Source organism: Heteronotia binoei, chromosome 4, assembly GCF_032191835.1.
Source record: "Heteronotia binoei isolate CCM8104 ecotype False Entrance Well chromosome 4, APGP_CSIRO_Hbin_v1, whole genome shotgun sequence".
Lineage (NCBI taxonomy): Eukaryota > Metazoa > Chordata > Lepidosauria > Squamata > Gekkonidae > Heteronotia > Heteronotia binoei.
Window position 1 is genome coordinate 11,554,087 of NC_083226.1, and position 26,972 is coordinate 11,581,058.

The 26,972-nt window shown below is 49.5% G+C and overlaps 1 protein-coding gene and 1 non-coding gene across 5 annotated transcripts in view; both read left to right on the plus strand.

Moving 5' to 3' along the window:
• CARM1 (coactivator associated arginine methyltransferase 1) overlaps nucleotides 1-26,972 on the plus strand; it is a 78,674-nt gene that overhangs the window by 21,023 nt on the left and 30,679 nt on the right. For 3 of the 4 annotated variants that reach the window (XM_060236784.1, XM_060236785.1, XM_060236786.1), the window contains exons 2-7: nucleotides 5,358-5,483; nucleotides 7,049-7,155; nucleotides 7,891-7,995; nucleotides 13,867-13,977; nucleotides 18,643-18,820; nucleotides 25,431-25,521. In XM_060236784.1, the coding sequence (XP_060092767.1) occupies nucleotides 5,358-5,483; nucleotides 7,049-7,155; nucleotides 7,891-7,995; nucleotides 13,867-13,977; nucleotides 18,643-18,820; nucleotides 25,431-25,521 (718 nt within the window). The remainder of the gene's footprint in view (nucleotides 1-5,357; nucleotides 5,484-7,048; nucleotides 7,156-7,890; nucleotides 7,996-13,866; nucleotides 13,978-18,642; nucleotides 18,821-25,430; nucleotides 25,522-26,972) is intronic. The other variant, XM_060236787.1, reaches the window with a different exon arrangement.
• On the plus strand, nucleotides 18,889-18,955 carry TRNAP-AGG (transfer RNA proline (anticodon AGG)). The gene has a single exon. It is a non-coding gene; the product is annotated as a tRNA-Pro (tRNA).

A 26,972-nucleotide genomic window follows, 5' to 3' on the forward strand; every position in this document is an offset into this window, starting at 1 on the left:
CAGTCCAACACCCTGTTTCACATAAGAACATAAGAGAAGCCATGTTGGATCAGGCCAGTGGCCCATCCAGTCCAACACTCTGTGTCACACAGTGGCCAAAAAAATTATTTATACACACACACACACACACACACATACGTATATATACACACTGTGGCTAATAGCCACTGATGGACCTCTGCTCCATATTTTTATCTAACCCCCTCTTGAAGCTGGTTATGGTTGTACCCGCCACCACCTCCTGTGGGTGAAGAAGTACTTCCTTTTATCCGTTTTAATCCTACTGCTCAGCAATTTCATCAAATGCCCACGAGTTCTTGTATTGTGAGAAAGGGAGAAAAGTACTTCTTTCTCTATTTCTCCATCCCATGCATTATCTTGTAAACCTCTATCATGTCACCCCGCAATCGACGTTTCTCCAAGCTAAACAGCCCCAAGCGTTTTAACCTTTTTTCATAGGGAAAGTGTTCCAACCCTTTCATCATTCTAGTTGCCCTTTTCTGCACTTTTTCCAATGCTATAATATTCTTTTTGAGGTGCAGTGACCAGAATTGTACACAGTATTCCAAATGAGACCGCACCATTGATTTATACAGGGGCATTATGATACTGGCTGATTTGTTTACAGTTCCCTTCTGAATAATTCCCAACATGGCGTTGGCCTTTTTTATTGCAATCGCACACTGTCTTGACATTTTCAGTTAGTTATCTACCATGACCTCAAGATCTCTCTCTTGGTCAGTCTCTGCCAGTTTACACCCCATCAACTTGTATTTGTAGCTGGGATTTTTGGCCCCAATGTGGATTACTTTGCACTTGGCCACATTGAACCTCATCTGCCACGTTGATGCCCACTCACCCAGCCTCAACAGATCCCTTTAGAGTGCCTCACAATCCTCCCTCGTTCTCACCACCCTGAACAATTTAGTGTCATCTGCAAACTTGGCCACTTCGCTGCTTACTCCCAACTCCAAATCATGAATGAAGAAGTTAAAGAGCATGGGACCCAGTACTGAGCCCTGCGGCACCCCACTGCTTACCGTCCTCCACTGTGAAGACTGCCCATTTATACTCACTCTCTGCTTCCTATTAATTAGCCGTTTTTTGATCCACAAGAGGACCTGTCCTTTTACTCCATGACTCTTGAGCTTACCAAGGAGCCTTTGATGAGGAACTTTATCAATAGCTTTCTGGTAGTCAAGGTAGACAACATCTATTGGGTCTCCTTTGTCTGGACATGAGATGTGGCAGCAACAGGCGACATAGAAGATCTAAATGATCAGTGGGCAAGTTTGACTGTCCAGACCTACTAGAAGGCACCCAGTCTTTCAAAACTTTGATCAGAACTTCCCACAAACATAGAGATGATGAGATACAGGTTCTGAGTTCTGTAGAAGTCATCCTTTTGCATGTCAAGGGGTGTATTTTGGGGTCAATACAATGCAGAGGTTCTCACGTTTCAGCATTTATAAATATCTAGCAGTGATGAGCAGCATGGCCATCCTGGTGTGCAAAGGCAAACTCAGATTTGTCACCCTCCCAGTGCTGTCTGTCCTAGATCACCCAGTGAGTTGAAATTAAATCAAAAGAGTTTCTGGCTCAGCATTTAGGGGGAGGTCTTTGTGAGTTTCCTGCATTGTGCAGGGAGTTGGACTAGATGACCCTGGAGGTCTCTTCCAACTCTACGATTCTATGATTAGGAAGAACTTCCTCAGGAGGTTCCTCAGTGGAACAGACTTCCTCAGGAGGTGGCAGGCTCACCTTCCTTGGAGGTTTTTAAACGGAGGCTAGATGGCCATTTGACAGCAATGAGGATCCTGTGAATTTACAGAGGTAAAGGTAGTTCCCTGTGCAAGCACCCATTGTTTCCGACTCTGGGGTGACGTTGCTTTTTACAGGGTGGTTTGCCATTGCCTTCCCCAGTCATCTACACTTCCCCCCCCCGCCCCCCAGAAAGCTGGGTACTCGTTTTACCGACCACGGAAGGATGGAAGGCTGAGTCAACCTCAAGCCAGCTCCCCAAACCCACCTTCCGCCAGGGATCGAACTCAGGTCGTGAGCAGAGCTTGGACTGCAGTGCTGCAGCTTTACCTCTCTGTGCCGTGGGGGTATTTAGGGGGAGGTATTTGCGAGTTTCCTGCATTGTGCAGGGGGTTGGACTAGATGACTCTGAGGTCCCTTCCAACTCTATGTCCTCTATGACCCTGGGCCTCCTCCACCTTCATCTGTGAGGGAGTGGTGACCCACTTTGGGGTCCTGTTCCACAGTTTGAGAACCGCTGGTGTGATGGTCTTAGTCTGACCGAAAAGGGGGAAGGGGATACTATGGCCAGTTTGGTGTAGTGGTTAAGTGTGCAGACTCTTATCTGGGAGAACCTGGTTTGATTCCCCACTCCTCCACTTGCACCTGCTGGCATGGCCTCGGGTCAGCCATAGCTGTGGCAGACGTTGACCTTGAAAGGGCAGCTGCTGGGAGAGCCCTCTCCAGCCCCGCCCACCTCACAGGGTGTCTGTTGTGGGGGAGGAAAGGAAAGGAGATTGTGAGCCGCTCTGAGACTCTTCGGAGTGGAGGGCGGGATATAAATCCAATATCTTCACCTACCTCACAGGGTGTCTGTTGTGGGGGAGGAAGGTAAAGGAGATTGTAAGCCGCTCTGAGATTCTTCGGAGTGGAGGGCGGGATATAACTCCAATATCATCTTCTTCTTCTTCTATGGATATTGATTCTGTTTTCTTCAGAGTGGTGTGAATTTAAAAAACAGAGGGAGAGAGAAGAAATGGACTTTTAGGGGCAGGAACAGATGGGAGAACTGAAGCGCCTCACCGTGTTGCGCTTTATGCTTTTAGCCAGCAGGCCCCAACATGGTGACCGCAGGCACCAAGAAGAAGAATTGCAGATTTATGCCCCGCCTTTCTCTCTGAATCAGAATCTCAGAGTGGCTGACAATCTCCTTTATCTCCTTCCCCCCACAACAGACACCCTGTGAGGTGGGTGGGGCTGGAGAGTGCTTTCCCAGCAGCTGCCCTTTCAAGGACAGCTCTGCCAGAGCTATGGCTGACCCAAGGCCATTCCAGCAGGTGCAAGTGGAGGAGTGGGGAATCAAACCCGACTCTCCCAGATAAGAGTCTGTGCACTTCACCACTACACCAAGACACCTATCCAGTGTTTTTAGAAACTGGGCTTCGCCAGGTGGGGCTTTTCCCCAGTAAGGCTGTTGATTGGCTGCTGAAGATTTGATTGGTTGTTCAGATTTTTAAAAAACGCTGGTGTGGCAGTAACTGCCAGCACAACACAAGGATCTTCACAGTGTGATTGAAGGTAAACCGCAGTAGCCATTTTGTAGCTCTGCCCTCCACCCTGTGTCTGAATAACCAAAGGTCCACACAGGTGCCTCCAGCATCTTCCCGTATGAACCTGTGAGGGGGTTGTGCTCTTCTGCTCAACATCTGCTTTTGGTGCCCTCTTAGAAAGTTGTATGTTCCCCCCTTGGTTAGACTCAGCCTGCTTTTTGTGTCTTGGTACTCCATCTTTGCCTCTGATCTCAGCCACGCAAGCCCACCTTCTCTCAGAGATCCTTTTTCTCAAGGCTGCTGTTGGATATGTCCGGGAGCTTATTGAGGCCGCTAAGGGCACAGCCCTGTCGTCTGGGAGTTGTTTTTAGAATGTGCGTTGATTTGTTGCAGGATTATCGCTATGGAGAGTCAGTTTGGTGTAGTGGTTAAGTGTGCGGACCCTTATCTGGGAGAACCGGGTTTGATTCCTCCCTCCTCCACTTGCACCTGCTGGAATGGCCTTGAGTCAGCCAGAGCTCTTGTAGGAGTTGTCCTTGAAAGGGCAGCTGCTGTGAGAGCCCTCTCCAGCCCCACCCACCTCACAGGCCCCACCCACCTCTCCAGCCCCACCCACCCACCTCTGTTGTGGGGGAGGAAGGGAAAGGAGATTGTGAGCCTCTCTGAGACTCTGTCCTTGAAAGGGCAGCTGCTGGGAGAGCCCTCTCAGCCCCACCCACCTCACAGGGTGACTGTTGTGGGGGAGGAAGAGAAAGGAGATGTAGGCCGTTCTGAGACTCTTCGGAGTGGAGGGCGGGATATAAATCCAATATCTTCATCTACCTCACAGGGTGTCTATTGTGGGGGAGGAAGGTAAAGGAGATTGTTCGCCGCTCTGAGACTCTTCGGAGTGGAGGGCGGGATATAAATCCAATATCTTCTTCTTCATCTTCTTTGTGTATCTTATCAGCTACATATGCCAGGAGAAAGGGGAGATAAGAATATAAGAGAAGCCATGTTGGCTCAGGCCTGTGGCCCATCCGGTCCAACACCCTTGTGTCACGCAGTGGCCCAAAACAGGGTATGATCAGGAGGTCCACTAGTGAGACCAGAACTCCAGAAGCCCTCCCACTGTGACCCCCACAAGCACCAAGAAAATACATAGCGTCCCTGCCCCAGAGAGAGTGTTCCATCTGTACTTTGTGGCTGATATCCACTGATAGACCTCTGCTCCATATGTTTATCCAGTCCCCTCTTGAAGTTTTCTCTGTTTATAACCGCCGCCACTTCCTGTGGCAGTGAATTCCATGTGCTGATTACTCTTTGGGTGAAGGAGTCCTTCCTTTTGTCTGTTCATTAAACTGCTCCTTAATTTCATTGACAGCCCACAAGTTCTTTCTCCACTTTCTCTATCCCATGCATAATTTTGTGAACCTCTGTGACGTCACCCCTCAGTCGACATTTCTCCAAGCTAAGCAGCCCTCACATCTTTAACCTTTCTTCACGGGGAAAGTGTTCCATCCCCTTAATAGTTTTAGTTGCTCTTTTTTTTTTTTTGGCACCTTTTCTGAGGCTATAATATCTTTCCTGAGGTGCGGTGACCAGAACCGTATAGAGCAGGGGTCCTCAAACTACGGCCCGCGGGCCAGATGCGACCCGCTGAGGACGTTTATGCGGCCCGCCGGGTTATGGCAAAATCAGACCGGAAGTGACGTTCGACCTAAACTCGTGTTAGCAACGCACACTTCCGGCACTGGGCTGAGGCGGCAGAGACAGAGTGTGAGGCGATACCGAGGTGAGGTGAGTTCCCAGGCCGGGGTGTGTGGTGTGGGGAAGGGAGAGAGATGCAGAAGACGGAGAACTGACGGCCCGCGGCCTTGTACAGTAACGGCAGCCCGGCCCTCCAACAGTCTGAGGGACAGTGAACTGGCCCCCTATTTGAAAAGTTTGAGGACCCCTGGTGTAGAGTATTTGAAATGACGCCCTACTGTAGATTTCTACAGGGTATCGATTATCTTTTTTAGAAATAAGTTCATGCAAAACGTGTCACGTGGTGGACTTCTTTGTCTTCTTCTTTTCCCTCCGCAGAAGATGACGTTTGCGTATTCAAGTGTTCTGTATCAAAGGAGACGGAGTGCAGTCGAGTCGGCAAGCAGTCCTTCATTATCACGCTGGGATGTAATAGTGTCCTTATACAGTTTGCAACTCCAAGCGGTATGTCACCTGTAGATTTGTGTTTGGTTGGCGCGGAGATGCGGGGCTAGGGGATAAAGAGCACGGCTGCGGCAGAGATGCTGAATGCTCCACCCCCTCCAGTACATAGCATCCTCCGGGGCTTCTTTTTGGTAGAAATAGTGCAACAGGAAGACATTTGCATATCAGACCACACCCCTGGACACCACCGTTGTTTCGCACAGGGCTGTTTTTGTAGAAAAAGACCCGCAGAAATGCATTTGCGTATTAGGCCACACCCCCGGACACCACCGTTGTTTCGCACAGGGCTGTTTTTGTAGGAAAAGCCCAGCAGAAATGCATTTGCATATTAGGCCACACCCCCGGACACCACCGTTGTTTCGCACAGGGCTGTTTTTGTAGGAAAAGACCAGCAGAAATGCATTTGCATATTAGGCCACACCCCTGGACACCACCATTGTTTCACACAGGGCTGTTTTTGTAGGAAAAGACCAGCAGAAATGCATTTGCATATTCAGCCACACCCCCGGACACCACCGTTGTTCCACACAGGGCTGTTTTTGTAGGAAAAGACCAGCAGAAATGCATTTGCATATTAGGCCACACCCCCGGACACCACCGTTGTTTCACACAGGGCTGTTTTTGTAGGAAAAGACCAGCAGAAATGCATTTGCATATTAGGCCACACCCCCGGACACCACCGTTGTTTCGCACAGGGCTGTTTTTGTAGGAAAAGACCAGCAGAAATGCATTTGCATATTAGGCCACACCCCCGGACACCACCGTTGTTTCGCACAGGGCTGTTTTTGTAGGAAAAGACCAGCAGAAATGCATTTGCATATTAGGCCACACCCCTGGACACCACCGTTGTTTCGCACAGGGCTGTTTTTGTAGGAAAAGACCAGCAGAAATGCATTTGCATATTAGGCCACACCCCTGGACACCACCCTTGTTTCACACCGGGCTGTTTTTGTAGGAAAAGACCAGCAGAAATGCATTTGCATATTAGGCCACACCCCTGGACACCACCCTTGTTTCACACAGGGCTGTTTTTGTAGAAAAAGCCCCGCAGAAATGCATTTGCATATTAGGCCACACCCCCGGACACCACCATTGTTTCACACAGGGCTGTTTTTGTAGGAAAACACCAGCAGAAATGCATTTGCATATTAGGCCACACCCCTGGACACCACCATTGTTTCACACAGGGCTGTTTTTGTAGAAAAAGCCCCGCAGAAATGCATTTGTGTATCAGGCCTTGGTGCCAAGCCAGTCGAAACTGTGTTCCTGTGCATTCCCGCTCATAAAAACCTCTGCCGTCTTCAAGGAGGAAAGGTTCTTTCTGGTTGAACAGTTGACTCCCCCGCCCCCCCCCCCCAGCCCGTCTAGATTTGCGTGTTGTCTTTGTACAAAGGAGTGTCGCAAGGGTGTCGCTCCTGTGCTTCTTTCTCTCCCTTCTTCCCCTCCTCCACATCCGCTTCTCTTTCCGAACCGGAGAGGTTGTTGCTCCCTATCCGGAGGTTCTGGGTTGGGTCTCGGCGATGACGTTTGAATGCTAAAGCGGCACTGCTTGGTTCTGTTTTTAGACTTCTGCTCTTTTTATAATATCTTAAAAAACTGCCGGGGCCACAATGTGGAGCAGTCTGTGTTCAGTGAGCGTACAGAGGAATCGTCTGCCGTGCAGTACTTCCAGGTAGGTGGGATCGATGCTGCTTTTCGGGTTAGGGGGAGGCAGAACAAACGCCCGTGTGAGTGTGCCTGTTCACCACCGATAATCGGCAAATTAACCTATTCGGATATTTTTTGGCATTTAGGGAGGAGGGCCGGAGTTCTGAGGACTGGGTTTTGGGAGGAATTCTGGGATTCCAGGCGTCTGTAATCCCATACGCCTTTGGCGTGCTGCAAAGGGTCAGAGGGAGTTACCAGTATTTGTGGCTTTCTCCACAGTGACAGCACAGGTTTCGGTGATAACGGTAGGAGTTTGCAGGCTGAAGCCCCGGCCATCGAGGAGACACTGGGTCACATAGAATCCTAGAGTTGGAAGGGACCTCCGGGGTCATCTAGTCGATCCCCCTGCACACTGCAGGAAACTCACAAATACCTCCCCCCTAAATTTACAGGATCTTTATCGCTGTCAGCGCTCAGCATAAATCTCTTGTATGCTGCCAGTGTAGTTGCATGTACTCTTTCTGGGTGGTTCCCCCCTATGGTGTGGAATGGAATGAGAGAGAGAGGGGATGAGTGAGTATTTCTCTTGGCATCTCTTGGAACAAATTAATCAAAGCCTGGTTGGCACGGGGGACATTTCACATAGCTTTTTAGCAGTGGCTTTCTAAAGTGCACGATACGCACGCTCCTTTCCCAGTGAGGTGTTGGCGGTGGTAGGGTTGATCTGGTTCAACGGGCTGTTTTTTGTTTCCTTTCCTAGTTTTACGGCTACTTATCCCAGCAACAAAATATGATGCAGGATTACGTCCGAACGGGCACCTACCAGCGAGCGATCTTGCAGAACCACAGCGACTTTAAAGACAAAGTAAGTGGATGGAATCCAACAGCCCCCGTTGAGGCCCTGCGGCTCTTGTGACGGGACTGTGCGGAGGCTCCTGCTACTGACCTGGGCTTCTGAAAGGGCAGCTGGAAACCTCTTCCGCTCTTGGCGGCTCACCCGGAGCTGCTCCAGGCAGGCTGACCCAAGGCCCTCTCCCTGTGGCATCGTCCGGGAGCCGTTCAAGTGTGAGCTCACAATACTTGTGGAGGGCGGGTGTTCTGGCAGATCTGCTCCGTAACACCTTCTGACCACCCCTGGCTCAAAGGACATCTGGCTTGCCTCAGCCGGGGCTTTCTGGGTCCTGGCCCCAGCCTGCTGGAAACAGCTCCCTATGGAGATCCGGGCCCTGCCTGAACTATTAGCATCCTGTAGGGCCTGCAAGACGGAGCTGTTCTGCCGGGCTCTTGGTTGAGGCAGCGGGCGTCCCATTCCAGCTACTATTCCATCTGTTGGCCTCCCTTGTTGTGACATCGTGCTGTACTATTGCGCTGTCTTATTTATTATTACCGTTGTTTTATTCTTGGGCCGATAGCGCTTTAGGCTGTAAAATGTGGCCTTCTCGCCTGTGATGCACTTTAATTGTTGTTTCTGGTTTTGTTAATTTGATTGCGTTATTTTTAGTCTCAATCGGTGGGTTTTTTATTGTTACTTAAATTATGATGCGATCCGCCCTGAGCCCGTTTACAGGAAAGGGTGGAAAGTAAGATTACAAAATAAATAAATAAAATATTCCTTCCCTCCATGTGGTGAAGTGTGCGGACTCTTATCTGGGAGAACCTGGTTTGATTCCCCACTCCTTCACTTGCAGCTGCTGGAGTTGCCTTGGCTCAGCCATAGCTCTCTTATCTGGGAGAACCGGGTTTGATTCCCCCCTCCTCCACTTGCACCTGCTGGAGTGGCCTTGGGTCAGCCATAGCCCTGGCAAAGGTTGTCCTTGAAAGGGCAGCTGCTGTGAGAGCCCTCTTGGTTCCACCTACCTCACTGGGGGTGGGGGGAGATAAGGGAGATTGTAAGCTGCTCTGAGTCTCTGATTCAGAGAGAAGGGCGGGGTATAAATCTGCAATTCTTCTTCTCTAAGAGCCAGTTTGGTGTAGTGGTTAAGTCCGCGGACTCTTATCTGGGAGAACCGGGTTTGATTCCCCACTCCTCCACTTGCAGCTGCCGGAATGGCCTCGGGTCAGCCATAGCTTTGGCAGAGGTTGTCCTTGAAACGGCAGCTGCTGTGAAGAGCCCTCTCAGCCCCACCCACCTCACAGGGTGTCTGTTGTGGGGGAGGAAGGTAAAGGAGATTGTGAGCCGCTCTGAGACTCTGTCCTTGAAAGGGCAGCTGCTGTGAGAGCCCTCTCAGCCCCACCCACCTCACAGGGTGTCTGTTGGGGGGGGGGGAGGTAAAGGAGATTGTGAGCCGCTCTGAGATTCAGCGTGGAGGGCAGGATATAAATCCAATATCATCATCATCTTCTTCTTCCTTTGCACAGAGAACGCTACTTTATTTTTGGGGGAATGAGCACATTCCGTATGGATTTTTACAGATTCCATCTGCAAATTTGGGGAGTCCCCAAATGTCCGCCAGGCCTTTTTTCAATCCCCGGCTCCAGAGATGTCAGGTTGCAGCCCCGCACTGGTGGAATGAGCTCCCTAAGGACATCAGGGCCCTGCGGGATCTTTTACAAATCTGCGAGGCGCAGAAGATGGAGCTCTTCCACCAAGTGTTTGATCGCTGTGCCTGAGCTCAATAGAACTGGTCACCGTCGCGTCTGGCCCTTTGATCCGATCGATAATTGGTAGATGTGAACATGGCGCTTTTAATGTGTTATAATTTTAAACGGTTTTAATGTTTTAATGTAGGCGTGTCGGCCTTGTTTGCCGCCCTGAGCCTGCTCTGGTGGGGAGGGCAGGATAGAAATGGAGGGAATAGAAATAAATAAATGAAAATCCGTTTAGCCTCCGGGTGGCCCCTAGCTGCAGATAGGGGCCACAGGTGGCTAACAGCATATACATGATATACTGTCCTTTCTTTTGTCTGCTCCAATTTTGCCGCCATCTATTTCTCGTTTTATGGGAAAGGGAGAAAAAGGTATCTGTGAGAGCCAGTTTGGTGTAGTGGTTAAGTGGGCGGACTCTTATCTGGGAGAACCGGGTTTGATTCCCCACTCCTCCACTTGCAGCTGCTGGAACGGCCTTGGCTCAGCCAGAGCTCTCTTATCCGGGAGAACCGGGTTTGATTCCCCACTCCTCCACTTGCAGCTGCTGGAGTGGCCTTGGGTCAGCCATAGCTCTCTTATCTGGGAGAACCGGGTTTGATTCCCCACTCCTCCACTTGCACCTGCTGGAATGGCCTTGGGTCAGCCAGAGCTCTCTTATCCGGGAGAACCGGATTTGATTCCCCCCTCCTCCACTTGCACCTGCTGGAATGGCCTTGGGTCAGCCAGAGCTCTCTTATCTGGGAGAACCGGGTTTGATTCCCCACTCCTCCACTTGCAGCTGCTGGAGTGGCCTTGGGTCAGCCATAGCTCTCTTATCTGGGAGAACCGGGTTTGATTCCCCACTCCTCCACTTGCAGCTGCTGGAATGGCCTTGGGTCAGCCAGAGCTCTCTTATCTAGGAGAACCGGATTTGATTCCCCCCTCCTCCACTTGCACCTGCTGGAATGGCCTTGGGTCAGCCAGAGCTCTCTTATCCGGGAGAACCAGGTTTGATTCCCCACTCCTCCACTTGCAGCTGCTGGAATGGCCTTGGGTCAGCCAGAGCTCTCTTATCTGGGAGAACCGGGTTTGATTCCCCACTCCTCCACTTGCGGCTGCTGGAATGGCCTTGGGTCAGCCATAGCTCTCTTATCCGGGAGAACCGGGTTTGATTCCCCACTCCTCCACTTGCAGCTGCTGGAATGGCCTTGGGTCAGCCATAGCTCTCTTATCCGGGAGAACCGGGTTTGATTCTCCACTCCTCCACTTGCAGCTGCTGGAATGGCCTTGGGTGAGCCAGAGTTCTCTTATCTGGGAGAACCGGGTTTGATTCCCCACTCCTCCACTTGCGGCTGCTGGAATGGCCTTGGGTCAGCCATAGCTCTCTTATCTGGGAGAACCGGGTTTGATTCCCCCCTCCTTCACTTGCACCTGCTGGCATGGCCTTGGCTCAGCCAGAGCTCTGGCAGAGGTTGTCCTTGAAAGGGCAGCTGCTGTGAGAGCCCTCTCAGCCCCACCCACCTTACAGGGTGTCTATTGTGGGGGAGGGAGATAAAGGAGATTGTGAGCCGCTCTGGGACTTTTGAGTGGAGGGCGAAATACAAATCCAGTGTTGTCGTCGTCGTCTTCTTCTGTGTTCATTTACTCTGACCCCTGCACAGTTTTATAAACGTCTGTCCTGGTTTTCCCGCATCCCTTTCATCTCGTTTCTAAATGGAAAATCCTCAGGCTCTTCAACCCCCTCGATAACTTTGGTTGCCTTCTGTTTCTGCTGATTCTCTGGAGATACAGCAAGCAGAGCTGCCCGAGTGTTTCCAGTGCAGTGTAGATCTGTACAAGGCATTAGATTACAGGCTGCTTGATGGTCCCTTAGCATTAGCTTTGCCTTTCGCATTGCTTCTCACCAAACTGATGCTTTCCTGTACTGTGATTGCAACGATTCTTTCTTGTTCACTAGCCACACATTTGGACAACAGCACTACGTTTAGAGTTAGAATTTTTTTTTTTTTGCCCAGGCATGCGTCAGTTTACACGTAACTGGGATTTGATTTATGTTGCTCGTGCTCCCATTTTGGAGAGAACCTTGTGGGACGCTTTGTAAAAACCAAGATGAGAGCTTTCCGTGTTGCTTGAATGGCAACCGCTGGCAGTGGGAACAGCTGGAGGTGACGCGTTCAAGACCCTCAGGCTGTCAACTGGGATGTAGCTGATCCTTCAGTTTGTATGATGTTGTTTTCCTTGTGTTTCCCTCTTTTTTATTAGGGTTTGTAAAACCTTTCGGGCTCAAGTGCCGTGTTCTGCTGGAGAAAGTTTTTCTTCCGGACGTTTCGTTCTCAGCTGCGGAGAACATCCTCAGTGGCGTTGCGGCCGGAGAAGGCAAAGATTCCGAAAGATTGAGCCCGAAAGATTCTGCAAACCCTAATGATGATGCCAGCCGTGAAAACCTGAAATCTTTCCCTCTTTTGTCGCACGCTGTCTCGAGATGTAGGAGCGCTCATCTTGGACCATTTTTAAAAGGGTGATTGTTACGGGTCCGGATACAATTCTGCACAAAATCGGTTCGAACCAGGGGTGGCTCAGCTGCAGTTTGGAAGCCCCATGTGGCTCTTTCGCACATATCGTGTGGCTCCCAAAACTCCCACCACCTCATCGGCTGGCTCGGAGAAGGTATTTCTCTCTAAATCAATTCTCCAAGCCAGCTGAAAGGAGAAAGTTGCTTTCTTTCCACCTCCCTCAAAATCAATCTGTCTATCTAGCCAGTTTGGTGTAGTGGTTAAGTGTGCAGACTCTTATCTGGGAGAACCGGGTTTGATTCCCCACTCCTCCACTTGCACCTGCTGGAATGGCCTTGGGTCAGCCATAGCTCTGGCAGAGGTTGTCCTTGAAAGGGCAGCAGCTGTGAGAGCCCTCTCCAGCCCCACCCACCTCACAGGGTGTTTGTTGTGGGGGAGGAAGGTAAAGGAGATTGTGAGCCGCTCTGAGACTCTTCGGAGTGGAGGGCGGGATATAAATCCAATATCTTCTTCTTCTTCTTCTTCTTCTTCTTCTTCTTCTTCTTCTTCTTCTTCTTCTTCTTCTTCTTCTTCTCTGTCATCTATCTTTCTTATCCCATCTCCCTAATCTATATCTAATCTCTCTCTCTTCCTCCCCTCCCAGTTCTCAAACAGCTGATGTTCATGTCTTGCAGCTCTCAAACATCTGACGTTTATTCTCTGTGGCTCTTAAGTGAAGCAAGTTTGTCCCCCCCTGGTTCAAACAATAGGACAGTTTCCCTGACTAACGCTCCAGCACGTTGCTTCAAGAGACCACTAATGGCCGGGGATGGAGCTACTTCTGAGGCTCCCTTTTTCAGGGGGAGGGGTAGAAAAACCTGCAAGCTGATTGCCAGAGTTAGCGGGATTGTCTGCCCCGTGTGCTTCAGGCAATCCGTAGGACATCTCAGGGAAGCAGGGTAGACTTTCCTGCCACAAAGGCTTCCTGAGGGGAGGTGGATTCTAGAGCTCCCAAATAGGCGGTGCAAGTCTGTTCCTCTGTGGAGGTGGTCCGACTTGCAGCCGGGGTCCTCTCTCCACCTGGGCTGCCCCTTGTTAGCACCCGGAATTGTCTGGACTGCTGAACAAGAAGCATTCGCAAGTCAGGCCAGTCTCCTCCGTGGGCTGAAACTGAATTTCTAGGGACCATGCTGCCTGGGAGGGGAGGGGATTAGACTGGGCGTCCTCCTTACTGTCCAACATTGAAAGGAGGCTTGGAAGGGTGGAGGAGGTCTGCCCATTCTTTCAAACCCGTTGCAGTTGCCAGTAAAAGTGGCCGGTTTATAATTTCGTGCCACATCTAGGGAAAAAACAGTTCACGTGAAGAAATCACTTGGAGGAATGGGATTCGATATTGTCCAGCGTTTGCAGGGGGAGGGACGGTGGCTCAGTGGTAGAGCATCTGCTTGGGAAGCAGAAGGTCCCAGGTTCAATCCCTGGCATCTCCAAAAAAGGGTCCAGGCAAATAGGTGTGAAAAACCTCAGCTTGAGACCCTGGAGAGCCGCTGCCAGTCTGAGAAGACAATACTGACTTTGATGGACCAAAGGTCTGATTCAGTATAAGGCAGCTTCATATGTTCATATGTTCACCTGCTTTTTGTGTGTGTGCGTTTGCCTACCTACCCTTTTCTGTCCCCCAGATTGTATTAGACGTCGGCTGCGGCTCTGGCATCCTGTCCTTTTTTGCGGCTCAAGCCGGAGCAAGGAAAATCTACGCAGTGGAAGCCAGCACGATGGCTCAACATGCAGAGGTCGGTGCAGTCTTGGGGCTGACGGGACACAAAGGCTTTGAAGCTGGGGGAGGGGGGGAGTGAGGGGGGAGGAGTCCTGCCTTCTTCCCATTGGCTGCTGCACCCCTATAGACGGAAGGGAGGCTCGGGTCAGCCCCTAGACTTTGATGGAAAGGTGGGATCGATAGGTGTTCCTCCGCATGTTGCCCAGGGAGATTTTGAGAAAACGTTTGGGCATCTTTGAGTAAGAGGAGCATGAGGTCAGCTGTTTTGGGGAGAATGGATGGAAAGGGCCACCAAGTCACTGCTGGGTTATGGCAACCCCTCATGGGCTTTCAAGGCAAGAGATGTTCAGAGGTGGTTTGCCATTGCCTGCCTCCACAGCCCTGGTATTCCTTGGACATCTCTCGACAAATACTATCCAGGGCCAAAGTCTGATATCCGACTAGATCGGGCTCACCTGCACTATCCAGGGCAGGGCACTGGGGGAAAAGGTAAGATATAAAGTAAGTCATTTTTTTTTTCCTGATGGGTTACGCAATCCATTTTTATTTCTCTAAAAAGATTAACCCTGAAGATCCCAAAACCTTAACGGCTGCAAGAAAAACAAGGCCCCCTTGGTGGCGCGTTGCGTCAGCGGCGCGTAGATGCTGCTTTCTAACGCATCTTGTGATTTTGAATCTGTTTCTCGTGGCTGCAGTGTTCTCATTATGACGGTTAACCCTTGCAACGGGGCAGCCGTGGCCTCTGTGAGTTGCTCCTCTGCAAAGTCAACAGTGGTGCAGACCACATGCAGCGAGAATGAGTTGCATTCAGGCACACTTGTTGAGAATCAGGCATATTCGAAGACGAGAGAATCCCAGTGCTGCTGTTGTAGTGAAGTCTTGAGCCCCCGTTTTCTGAACGAGCGGGGTGCTGAGTCCAGCCGCCACGTACACTGGAAGTTCGCAGCTGCAAAATGTGCCCCGGAAGAACGGCTGCCCAAAAGGTGGGTCAGCTGCACCCGTAGAAGACAGCAATGCCACGCAGTTTTGAGGGCCACTTTATAACAATAAAAGGAGCAGCTAAGAAATCTCTGAACGTGGATATTTGACCAGATGAACTTTTCTCTGCGGGAAGCCGAGGCCTGTGTTTCTGCACGTGTCATCTGGTGGAACAATGAAGGGCAATCTCATCACCTACAGTTGAGGTTGAATCAGTATTTCTCATTCCAGGCAACACAGTGCCCTTGCAAGCTATCATGAATATGGGACAGGAAGAAAAGATAAATCAAGACGGGTAGCCGTGTCTGTCTATCTGTAGCAGTAGAAAAGAGTAACGCCTTAGACTAACAAAATTCATGGCAGGGTTGGCGCTTTTATGAGTCGCTATTCACTTCTTCAGAGACAGCTGGAGTGTGAGTTCATCTGTCCTAAGAACTGGAGAGCGTAGAGTGATTTTGGATGCAGAACGACAGTGTCAGGTGAACGACAATAGCAGGTGTGATTGGCTTAGGTGTGATACGCAGAGGGGTAGTGGGCTTGGAGAAATGAGCATCGGTAATGAGACAGGAAGCTTGGGTCTCGATTCAGTCCAGGAGGATGCCCTGTCTTGAGCTTCATTATCAGTTGCATTTCAGCAGTCTCTTTCCCTTTGAAAACCCTTTGTGAGAGAAGGAAGAAGAGATGTAAGGGTGGGTATGAATGAGCTCTCTTCTCATTTCATAGACTCAGGAAGCAGCTTTGGGCATTCGAGGTAGGCTCATTGCCACACTGCTCCTGATAAAGTGAACGTGGAGGGAGATGATGGCACATGGGGCTTGTCAGTAAAAGGGGCCTTTCTCAGTGTGTGTGATTTGAACACTGTAGACTTTGCGGCTGAACAATTCCCCCTCCTTGGCCAGGTTACTTGTGGACCTCCTGTTGGCACCTGAGATTTGGCCACTGTGTGACACAGAGTGCTGGACTGGAGGGGCCATTGGCCTGATCCAACATGGCTTCTCTTAGGTTCTTGTGTATGGAGCAGTGGTGCTCTGTATTCTTGGTGCTTGTGGGGGGGGGGGAACAGTGGGAGGGCTTCTGGAGTTTGGTCCCATTGGTGGGCCTCCTGATGGCACCTAGGTTTTTTGGCCACTGTGTGACACAGAGCGTTGGACTGTAGGGGCCATTGGCCTGATCCCACATGGCTTCTCTTAGGTTCTTGTGTATGGTGCTCTGTATTCTTGGTGCTTGTGGGGGGGGAACAGTGGGAGGGCTTCTGGAGTCTGGTCCCACTGGTGGGCCTCCTGATGGCACCTAGGTTTTTTGGCCACTGTGTGACACAGAGCATTGGACTGGAGGGGCCATTGGCCTGATCCCACATGGCTTCTCTTATGTTCTTATGTCTGAGGCAGTGATGCTCTGTATTCTGGGTGCAGGGGGGGGCAACAGTGGGAGGGCTTCTAGCAGCCTGGCCGCACTGGTGGACCTTCTGATGACACCTGGTTTTGGCCACTGTGTGACATAGAGTGTTGGACTGGATGGGCCATTGGCCTGATCCAACATGGCTTCTCTTATGTTCTTATGTGACACAGAATGTTGGACTGGAGGGGCCACTGGCCTGATCCAACATGGCTTCTCTTACGTTCTTATGTGACACAGAGTTTTGGACCGGATGGGCCACTGGCCTGATCCAACATGGCTTCTCTTATGTTCTTCTGTGATCCAGAGTGTTGGACTGGATGGGCCATTGGCCTGATCCAACATGGCTTCTCTTATGTTCTTATGTGACACAGAATGTTGGACTGGATGGGCCATTGGTCTGATCCAACATGGCTTCTCTTATGTTCTTATGTGACTCAGAGTGTTGGACTGGATGGTCCATTGGCCTGATCCAACATGGCTTCTCTTATGTTCTTATGTGACACAGAGTGTTGGACTGGATGGGCCATTGGCCTGATCCAACATGGCTTCTCTTATGTTCTTATGTGACACAGAATGTTGGACTGGATGGGCCATTGGTCTGATCCAACAGGGCTTCTCTTATGTTCTTATGTGACTCAGAGTGTTGGACTGGATGGTCCATTGGCCTGATCCAACATGGCTTCTCTTATGTTCTTATGTCTGAGGCAGTGATGCTCTGTATTCTGGGTGTTGGGGGGGCAGCAGTGGGAGGGCTTCCCGTGGCCTGGCAACACTGGTGGACCTTCTGATGATGCCTGGTCTTGGCCACTGTGTGACACAGAGTGTTGGACTGGATGGGCCATTGGCCTGATCCAACATGGCTTCTCTTATGTCCTTATGTTCCCCTCACCCAGTCATTTCAGGAGATCATGATGCTCCAGGGAGACTTTTCCAGCATGAGTTCTTGCTAGGCAATGCCAGGGATAGAAACCGTTCCTGGATTTCAGGTCAGCGCATCATGTTGAAATTGTAATTTCTGGGATACACTTCCTCTTCTCGGCTGTGCCCACATTTGAGCCATGGTTCAAAACATGAAATTTAGCAGAGACAAGTTAACAGAAAAACTTGGATGTCAGCATCAGGCCCAGCCAGCCACAGCGCTTGTTGTGGAATAATCCATGTGCCGGCTTCCTCATGGTGGCCGTCCTTAGAAGGGCGCCTATGTCAGAGAGTGAGGATTCCAGCCTCTCTTCCCTGCTGAGACCACAAGAAGTTACCACTGTGTTTTGGGGATGCACCCCAGAACTGTCCCCTATGGATTGCTCTCTTCTGTGCCCAGTAGTTGAGGTTCCATCCACTTTTATTTTTATTATTATTTGTTTGTTTATATTCCGCCCATTCCCCCATAGGGGCTCAGAGTGGAGTACATCATAAGTAATAAAATTACAATAAAAGCACAACGACATATCAATAAAATCAATTACAGTATCAAGTACATTGGAATGGTCCAGCAGAGCAAAATAATAAGATGGCATAGCAGGACAGTGCAGCGCGGTAGAATAGTACAGTAGAGTAGAGGAGGCCAATCGATCTAGTGAATAGATTCCCACTGCCTCACCTGAAAACCTGGCGGGACAGCTCCGTTTTACAGGCCCTACGAAAGGCTAACAAGCCAGGTAGGGCCCGGATCTCCATAGGGAGCTGATTCCACCAGGTTGGGGCCAGGACCGAAAAGGACCTGGCCTTGGTAGAGGCAAGACGGGCATCTCTTGGGCCGGGGACGGTCAGCCTATCTTAAGAGGCCGAACGAAGCGACCTCTGGGGCATATACAGGAAGAGACGGTCCCGCAGGTATTCTTTAGATAGACCAGGTGCTAAGAATACGTTGGAGTCACATCTCCAAATGGCATCACTGTCCCGGTTTTCCTAGCAGAATTCACTAATGACTATCCGTCAGTGAGCCTCACTTAGATATAATGCTCAGGGGGACGAGCAGTTCCTGTGGTTGACGCCTCTGCATGAGGCAGCGTCTGCTGAAGTCAGTGGCGTGTCGTCCCTGAGCCACTGTGGCAGAAGGGGCCACTACGGCGAGAGGCCAGAACGTTGTGCTTCAAGTACCGTTTTGGCTGGGATCAGGTGACACAAGAAACCGTTTGGCCCAGCGAAGCTTTTGATGATGGCCTGGCCTACCAATAAGACTGGCTGTAAACGCCTGCTAGAACAAACGCCTTCAAACGACCGTCTCCTTTGGGTGGGAGGAAATAGGCGGCATATTTACGGACGGCTGGTCTCTTTCTGACCCTCCCCCTCTCTCCTCCCGGAACAGGTTTTAGTGAAGAGCAACAGTCTCACCGACCGGATCGTGGTCATTCCTGGGAAGGTGGAAGAGGTCTCGCTTCCTGAACAGGTGGACATCATTATCTCTGAGCCAATGGGGTACATGCTTTTCAACGAACGGATGCTGGAGAGTTACCTGCACGCCAAGAAGTATTTAAAGCCTAGCGGTAAGTAACTTCCGCCCAAGGTGGTGGTGAACTGGCATGTACGAAGAGAGATGGGATGGGGATGGGACGGTGGCTCAGTGGTAGAGCATCTGCTTAGGAAGCAGAAGGTCCCAGGTTCAATCCCTGGCATCTCCAAAAAAGGGTCCAGGCAAATAGGTGTGAAAAACCTCAGCTTGAGACCCTGGAGAGCCGCTGCCAGTCTGAGAAGACAATACTGACCTTGATGGACCCAGGAGGGTCTGATTCAGTAGAAGGCAGCTTCATATGTTCATATGTTCATGGGGGACGTCTTTCAAGGCGGCTTCTGATCCAGCCAGTTAGTGCAAGCATTTGTTTCTGGGTAAGCTGACGGATTTCAGTTGCTTAAAGCAAGGCAGAGCAGCAGTCTTGGGAGCTGGAGGAGCTGGCTTTCCGAGGCTTCTACATTTTGCTCACGTCCACGAGTCATGCAAAGCAGTTTTAACCCTTGTTATCCTTGTACGCTAGTGAAGAAAGTCTTGATAATTGGCACCATCGGTCTTCGGAGCAGGACCTTGTCGTTTCCATTGGAGGTTTTAACACTTGCAAAGATATTCACGCTTGCACCCAAAAGCATGGGAATAAGATAGGGAAAAACATTGGAGGAAAGCCTTTCACAGCCTGGGACCGACATACCCATGGGACCCCATCTCCCCATATATGCCCCAGAGATCGCTATAATCCAGCACACGACATCTGCTGACCATCCCTGGCCCGAAGGACGTCCGTCTTGCCTCAGCTAGGGCGAGGGCCTTTTCAGCCTTGGCCCCAGTCTGGCGGAATCAGCTCCCCTTGGAGATCCAGGCCCTCCCTGAACTGTTACCTTTCCATAGGGCCTGTAAAATGGAGCTATTCTACCAGGCCTTTAGTTGAGGCAGTGGGCATCCTACTTTATCGGGCGTTCCTTCCATTGGCCGGCCCTATGCTGCGGTACCATCTCTGTTGTAATATTAGACTACCTCTTTGCTGTGCCAGATCCTTAATCTAAATAACATGCGCCCAACTGAGCCACCACCTATAACTGTTTATGATTAAATTGTACTGTTTTATTGATATGATATGTCTTAATTGTTATTTATACTGTTTTATAATGTCGTTGTCTGCCCCGAGCCCTTTCTGGGATAGGGTGGAATATAAATAGTCTAAATAAATAAATTGTCTAAAAAAATGGGGAGGGACGGTGGCTCAGTGGTAGAGCATCTGCTTGGAAAGCGGAAGGTCCCAGGTTCAATCCCCGGCATCTCCAAAAAAGGGTCCAGGCAAATAGGTATGAAAAACCTCAGCTTGAGACCCTGGAGAGCTGCTGCCAGTCTGAGTAGACAATAATGACTTCGATGGACCAAGGGTCTGATTCAGTATAAGGCAGCTTCATATGTCCATAAAAGATGTTCCACAAAGTCATTTCTTACAGTAAGTTCTGCAGCCTTGTTGTCACCCGAATCCTTGTCTCCTGCGCTTTGGAGGCTCTGCCAAAGGTGGCCTTTGCTTCCCCATTGATTGTTAGGGAGCATGCAATAAATCTCAGTGTTTTCCCAGGGAGTCTTCAGGAAAAGGGTGTTCCAGAAGCTTTCCAGCCACTGAGATCCGTGCAGGTCCCAACCCGCGGTCCTTAACTCTTTGTGAAATGAACCCAGATCTTTTGCCTTATAGGGAATATATTAATAGCAATGCTCGGTTTCCTGATGTGCCCCTGTTTTCCTAATCAAGCCTGTAACTGGTTACATATTTAGGAAATTTATAAGCTGCCTCTCTCCACCCTGAGACCAGCTTGAGACATCTCTTTTAAACCAAGCCGTAGAAACCACATAATTATATTTGCTCCTGGAGTGGATTGTTAAATTTGTTGATTAGGGCCAGGTACAGCCAAAGGAGATCTTTCTGCTGACCTCGGACAATCCTCAGGCTTGCAAAAAGCAAACAACCCCCCCCCCCCCTGAAAAACAGTTCAACTAGCATTTCTTGGGGCCGCCTCTCCATTGTTTGGTCTAATTGTTTCCTGCTGTTCTCCCCCCATCTTGTCTTTTTGGAGGATTCAGGCCTTCCCTGTTTCTCCTCTCCGCAGTCTCCTGCCTCCCTATTAAGGCAGCTATTCCGTTTATTGCTTCCCTTGAGACTGAGCACAGAGTTATTCTGAGTACTCTGTACTTAAGCTGGGTGGAGGAAGGTTTTTAGATCTGGATGATCTAATTAAGTGTAGCGTCGTCCTTAAGCTCTTTGCTTTGTTTTTTTCTTCGTACATCTCTCTACCCTTCCTGCAGAGAATCTGTTCCGCGTTCGGTGTGCAAACTCCCATTTGCCGTAAACCACCTTCCCTTTGATTTGGGACTGCTCCCCAAGTGTTCCTAAAATGCACGGTAGTTGTGGGTACTTCATGTGAGAGAGAGTGTTATTTCCCACCTTGCCTTGTGGCTGGTTTGATTGTTAACCCTTTTCTGGGCCCCCTGTTTAATCAGTGTCCCTTCTCCTTTCTCCTTCTGTCCATTATATTGGCAATACCTCAAGTTCTTCGCGGCCAAGGACTTGCTTCCTACTGGCCATGCACTATGCTGCAATTTTTCTGGGGTGTGTGTGTGTGTGTGTGTGTGTGTGTGTCAGTTCTGTCCCCATGCTTTTTTGGTTTATCCTGATTTCTTCAGATTTTTTTTGCCTTCAGTTTTTGTTCCCCCCCTCCCCTCCCAGTTCGTTGAGACCAGTTTTGCCCTGATCTTTCCCGAGAAGCCAATTTTGAGTTGTCTTTTTTCTCATGTGTAAAGTTCCTGTGATTTTCTTTGTCACTCCCACCCACCTCCAGCCTATTTTTTGATGATTGGACATCAATAATAATAAGATGTGGCTTAATTTTTTGAAAAAAAATATTGATCTAAAGCAGGGGTCCTCAAACTTTTTAAATAGGGGGCCAGTTCACTGTCCCTCAGACTGTTGGAGGGCCGGACTGCCGTTACTGTACAAGGCTGCGGGCCGTCAGTTCTCCATCTTCTGCATCTCTCTCCCTTCCCCACACCACACACCCCGGGCCTGGGAACTCACCTCACCTCGGTATCACCTCACACTCTGTCTCCGCTGCCTCAGCTCAGTGCCGGACGTGTGCGTTGCTAACGCGAGTTTAGGTCGAATGTCACTTCCGGTCTGATTTTGCCATAACCCGGCGGGCCGCATAAACGTCCTCAGCGGGCCGCATCTGGCCCGCGGGCCGTAGTTTGAGGACCCCTGATCTAAAGTATCAGTATATTGATATACCGTTGCAATTATAGGTCAAACAGGTTCTCTGAGTATCTCACCCTCCAAAAAAATAGCATCTAGCCCTTCTCCCTTACAGATATATACTTTTTTGCTTAGAGCCCCACAAGGTCAGGGACTGTTGTGACAACAGTGGAATTCATTCGTTGTCATTAATTTTATGACGTAGTAAATTTTTAGAAATGGCAAATGTTCTGTGGGAAAAATAAAGCACAGACAACTTTTCAGTTCACATCTCCAGTTTTAAGTTTTGAACATATGAACCTATGAAGCTGCCTTATACTGAATCAGACCTTTGGTCCATCAAAGTCAGTATTGTCTTCTCAGACTGGCAGCGGCTCTCCAGGGTCTCAAGCTGAGGTTTTTCACACCTATTTGCCTGGACCCTTTTTTGGAGATGCCAGGGATTGAACCTGGGACCTTCTGCTTCCCAAGCAGATGCTCTACCACTGAGCCACCGTCCCTCCCCTCAAAATTGTGATTGTTTGTTGAACATATGAAGCTGCCTTATACTGAATCAGACCTTTGGTCCATCAAAGTCAGTACTGTCTTCTCAGACTTGCAGCGGCTCTCCAGGGTCTCAAGTTGTGGTTTTCCACACCTATTTGCCTGGACCCTTTTTTGGAGATGCCAGGGAGTGAACCTGGGACCTTCTGCTTCCCAAGCAGATGCTCTACCACTGAGCCACCGTCCCTCCCTTTTGAAATGCTGTATTAGTGTTAAAGGTAAAAAAAAGAAAAGAAAAGCTTGAAAATAGATCCCATGCTGCGAGTTGGGGTTCAGAATCGAAAACAACTGTAAAGACATCTCGATGGAACTTTTGGTTATATATATTTTATTGAAGTTTTGAAAAAAGGGAGGGGCGAAGGAATACAGGAGTGGGAGGGGAGAAGGAGCAAAAGTAAAATAGAGTCAACAGCATTTTTTCCTGCCTCATTAGATTACATAATAGTACTCTTAGTCTTAACAACTTTATAGCCTATAGGTTATGCTAATCAAGTTGGGGTTCAGGGTCGAAGATGGCTGTAAAGACATCTCGATGGAACTTTTGGTGTGGTGAATCAGTAGAGTCCTGGGCAAGGTTTGTCAGGGACAACGAGTCCGCCTCTCCCAGCCCTTCTGGGAGATGCAAAGAAAAAGAGCTGTCAGTTGGGAGTCTCCTTTAAAATATACAACTGTATTGATATCAAGAAAGAGGGGAGTTGCTTTGCAACAAGCTCCCTGAACAGTTCCATCCATGCTCTTTTATCCTCTAAGTCCCGGCCGAAAGGTCCCTCCTCCTCTCCCCATTGGCTGAGGTAGTCAGAGGTTACAGCCTCCACGACCGCCTACTTCATACTCTCTCCTTGATATGTACCCCTCCTGTTGCATACAGTGCATGTACATTTAAATGTACCTATTAGCTAAGCAGGGTGTGTCGGTTAATATTCATTACTTGATTACGGCTGCGTACTTGTAACTTATTAGTCTCTACTGTTATTAATCTTTACTGTTGTCGTGGCCTGTTCAACTATGTCATTCCTTTTTACTACAGTAGTTCCACGTCTGCATTATAACAATGGCTAATACACCTGTTCTACGGTTCTTAGAGACCTGGTTCTGCTTCTTACCTTAACTAAAGCATCTGGTTCTTTCCCTTGTAAAGTACATTCTGTCCGTTTCAGCTCATTTTTCATTCCTACGTTCCTCTCACGTTGAACTGCAGGACCTTCTTGTGTAAATTCTTGATGCTGACTGGCAAGTCCTGTCTTTCAGAATTCATTGGCCCCTTAAAGAAAAAGTGTGAAGGAAGTTAAAGATTTAGGGGTGCTGCTCTGAACTCTCCCAGAAACTAACATGACTAAACTTCAAGAGGGGATTGGATAAACATATGGAGCAGAGGTCCGTCAGTGGCTATTAGCCACAGAATATTGTTGGAACCCTATGTCTGGGGCAGTGAAGTTCTGTATTCTTAGTGCTTGGGTGGGGGGCGCAAAGTAGAAGGGCTGCTAGCCCTACTTGTGAACCTCCTGATGGCACTTGGGGGGTGGTGGCCACTGTGTGACACAGAGTGTTGGACTGGATGGGCCATTGGCCTGATCCAACATGGCTTCTCTTATGTTCTTATGTGACACAGAGTGTTGGACTGGATGGGCCATTGGCCTGATCCAACATGGCTTCTCTTTTGTGACTCAGAGTGTTGGACTGGATGGGCCATTGGCCTGATCCAGCATGGCTTTTCTTATGTTCTTATGTGACACAGAGTGTTGGACTGGATGGGCCATTGGTCTGATCCAACAGGGCTTCTCTTATGTGACACAGAGTGTTGGACTGGATGAGCCATTGGCCTGATCCAACAGGGCTTCTCTTATGTTCTTATGTGACACAGACTGTTGGACTGGATGGGCCATTGGCCTGATCCAACAGGGCTTCCCTTATGTTCATATGTGACACAGAGTGTTGGACTGGATGGGCCATTGGCCTGATCCAACAGGGCTTCCCTTATGTTCTTATGTGACACAGAGTGTTGGACTGGATGGGCCATTGGCCTGATCCAACAGGGCTTCCCTTATGTTCTTATGTGACACAGAGTGTTGGACTGGATGGGCCATTGGCCTGATCCAACAGGGCTTCCCTTATGTTCTTATGTGACACAGAGTGTTGGACTGGATGGGCCATTGGCCTGATCCAACAGGGCTTCTCTTATGTTCTTATGTGACACAGAGTGTTGGCCTGGATGGGCCATTGGCCTGATCCAACAGGGCTTCTCTTATGTTCTTATGTGACACAGAATGTTGGCCTGGATGGGCCATTGGCCTGATCCAACAGGGCTTCCCTTATGTTCTTATGTGACACAGAATGTTGGACTGGATGGGCCACTGGTCTGATCCAACATGGCTTCACTTATGTTCTTATGTGACACAGAATGTTGGACTGGATGGGCCATTGGCCTGATCCAACAGTGCTTCTCTTATGTTCTTAAACTGAGGCTATCATACTTTGGTCACGTTAGGAGGAGACAAAAGTCGCTAGAAAAGACAGCAGTGCTAGGGAAAGTTGAGGACAGCAGGGAAAGAGGAAGAAGACCCCCCACGAGATGGGTTAGCTCAATAAAGGAAGCCACTGCCTTCAAGTTTACAAGACCTCAGCAAGGTTGTTGGTGACAGAAGATTTCAGAAGTTGTTAATTCATAGGGTTACCACATATCAGAGATCACTTGACATAATACAAAGCGATACTTCTGATAGTGAAGGAAGAACTGAGGTGGCTGCAATTGTGAGTCTTCTGCACGGGTATTGTAACATCTGTTCTTGGAAAAAAACAAAGAAGAGGTAATAGTAAGCCCAAGTCTCTGACTTCTGCCTTTCTGTTGCAGGTAATATGTTTCCAACCATTGGCGATGTCCACCTGGCTCCCTTCACAGATGAGCAGCTCTACATGGAGCAGTTCACAAAGGCGAACTTCTGGTGAGCCTCCACTTCTGACACCTTTGGAGTCCCGTTCAGTGACTGCTCCCATTGATCTCATTGACGAGGCATCCAGAGCTCAGTAGCCGACAGTTGTTTTCTGTTAGCCTCCTCTAACGTCCATTCCCACGACAAAATAACTTCTGTGGCCGACTGGACCTTATGGTCACTGCGTTAGTAGAAGGGGAAGCAGCTCTTTGAAAGTGAGAAATGAAACTCCCATCTTCAGCGCTCCCACTACCTCCAGTCTTATTAACGAGCATGTGGATTATTTTTAGTTTACAACATTTGACCTCTTTGCCTATTCAGCATGTATTTTTTTTTACGATGAAGGAAATTTCTTTCACAATATAAAAAGAAATCCCCATAACTTCTTTGCATTTGAGGCTTTGTTTGTCCTGCAAAAATGTATGTATGAACTGTATATTTGAAGAAGATGATGATATTGGATTTATACCCCGCCCTTTGCTCTGAATCTCAGAGTGTCAGAGCGGCTTACGGTCCCCTTCCCCCCCACCACCCCAAAACAAACACCCTGTGAGGTAGGTGGGGCTGAGAGAGCTCTCACAGCAGCTGCCCTTTCAAGGACAACTATTAAAGCTATGGCTGACCCAAGGCCATTCCAGCAGCTGCAAGTGGAGGAGTGGGGAATCAAACCCGGTTCTCCCAGATAAGAGAGCTATGGCTGACCCAAGGCCATTCCAGCAGGTGCAAGTGGAGGAGTAGGGAATCAAACCCAGTTCTCCCAGATAAGAGAGCTATGGCTGACCCAAGGCCATTCCAGCAGCTGCAAGTGGAGGAGTGGGGAATCGAACGTGGTTCTCCCAGATAAGAGAGCTCTGGCTGACCCAAGGCCATTCCAGCAGCTGCAAGTGGAGGAGTGGGGAATCAAACCCGGTTCTCCCAGATAAGAGAGCTCTGGCTGACCCAAGGCCATTCCAGCAGCTGCAAGTGGAGGAGTGGGGAATCAAACCCGGTTCTCCCAGATAAGAGAGCTCTGGCTGACCCAAGGCCATTCCAGCAGCTGCAAGTGGAGGAGTGGGGAATCAAACCCGGTTCTCCCAGATAAGAGAGCTCTGGCTGACCCAAGGCCATTCCAGCAGCTGCAAGTGGAGGAGTGGGGAATCCAACCCGGTTCTCCCAGATAAGAGTCCGCACACTTAACCACTACACCAAACTGGCTGTCTCTTTCCTGTTTACTTGATGCTTAATTTAAATCCCTGTCCGGAAAAAATTTATTACAGAAGCGAAGAGACGCAGGCTTTCTAAGGGATATTCAGTTATGCGGCACTTAGCAATTAATCCCTCTCTGGTGTTAAGGGGTCACCCTTTCAGATCCAAAGTATCTGTTTACTTAGTCATTTTTCATGTTCAGCTTTTCCAGGTGAAGAGAGACCATAATTTGGTCCAGAGCTCGTGCTTTGCCCCAAGAAGAGTTCTGACTGGATCAG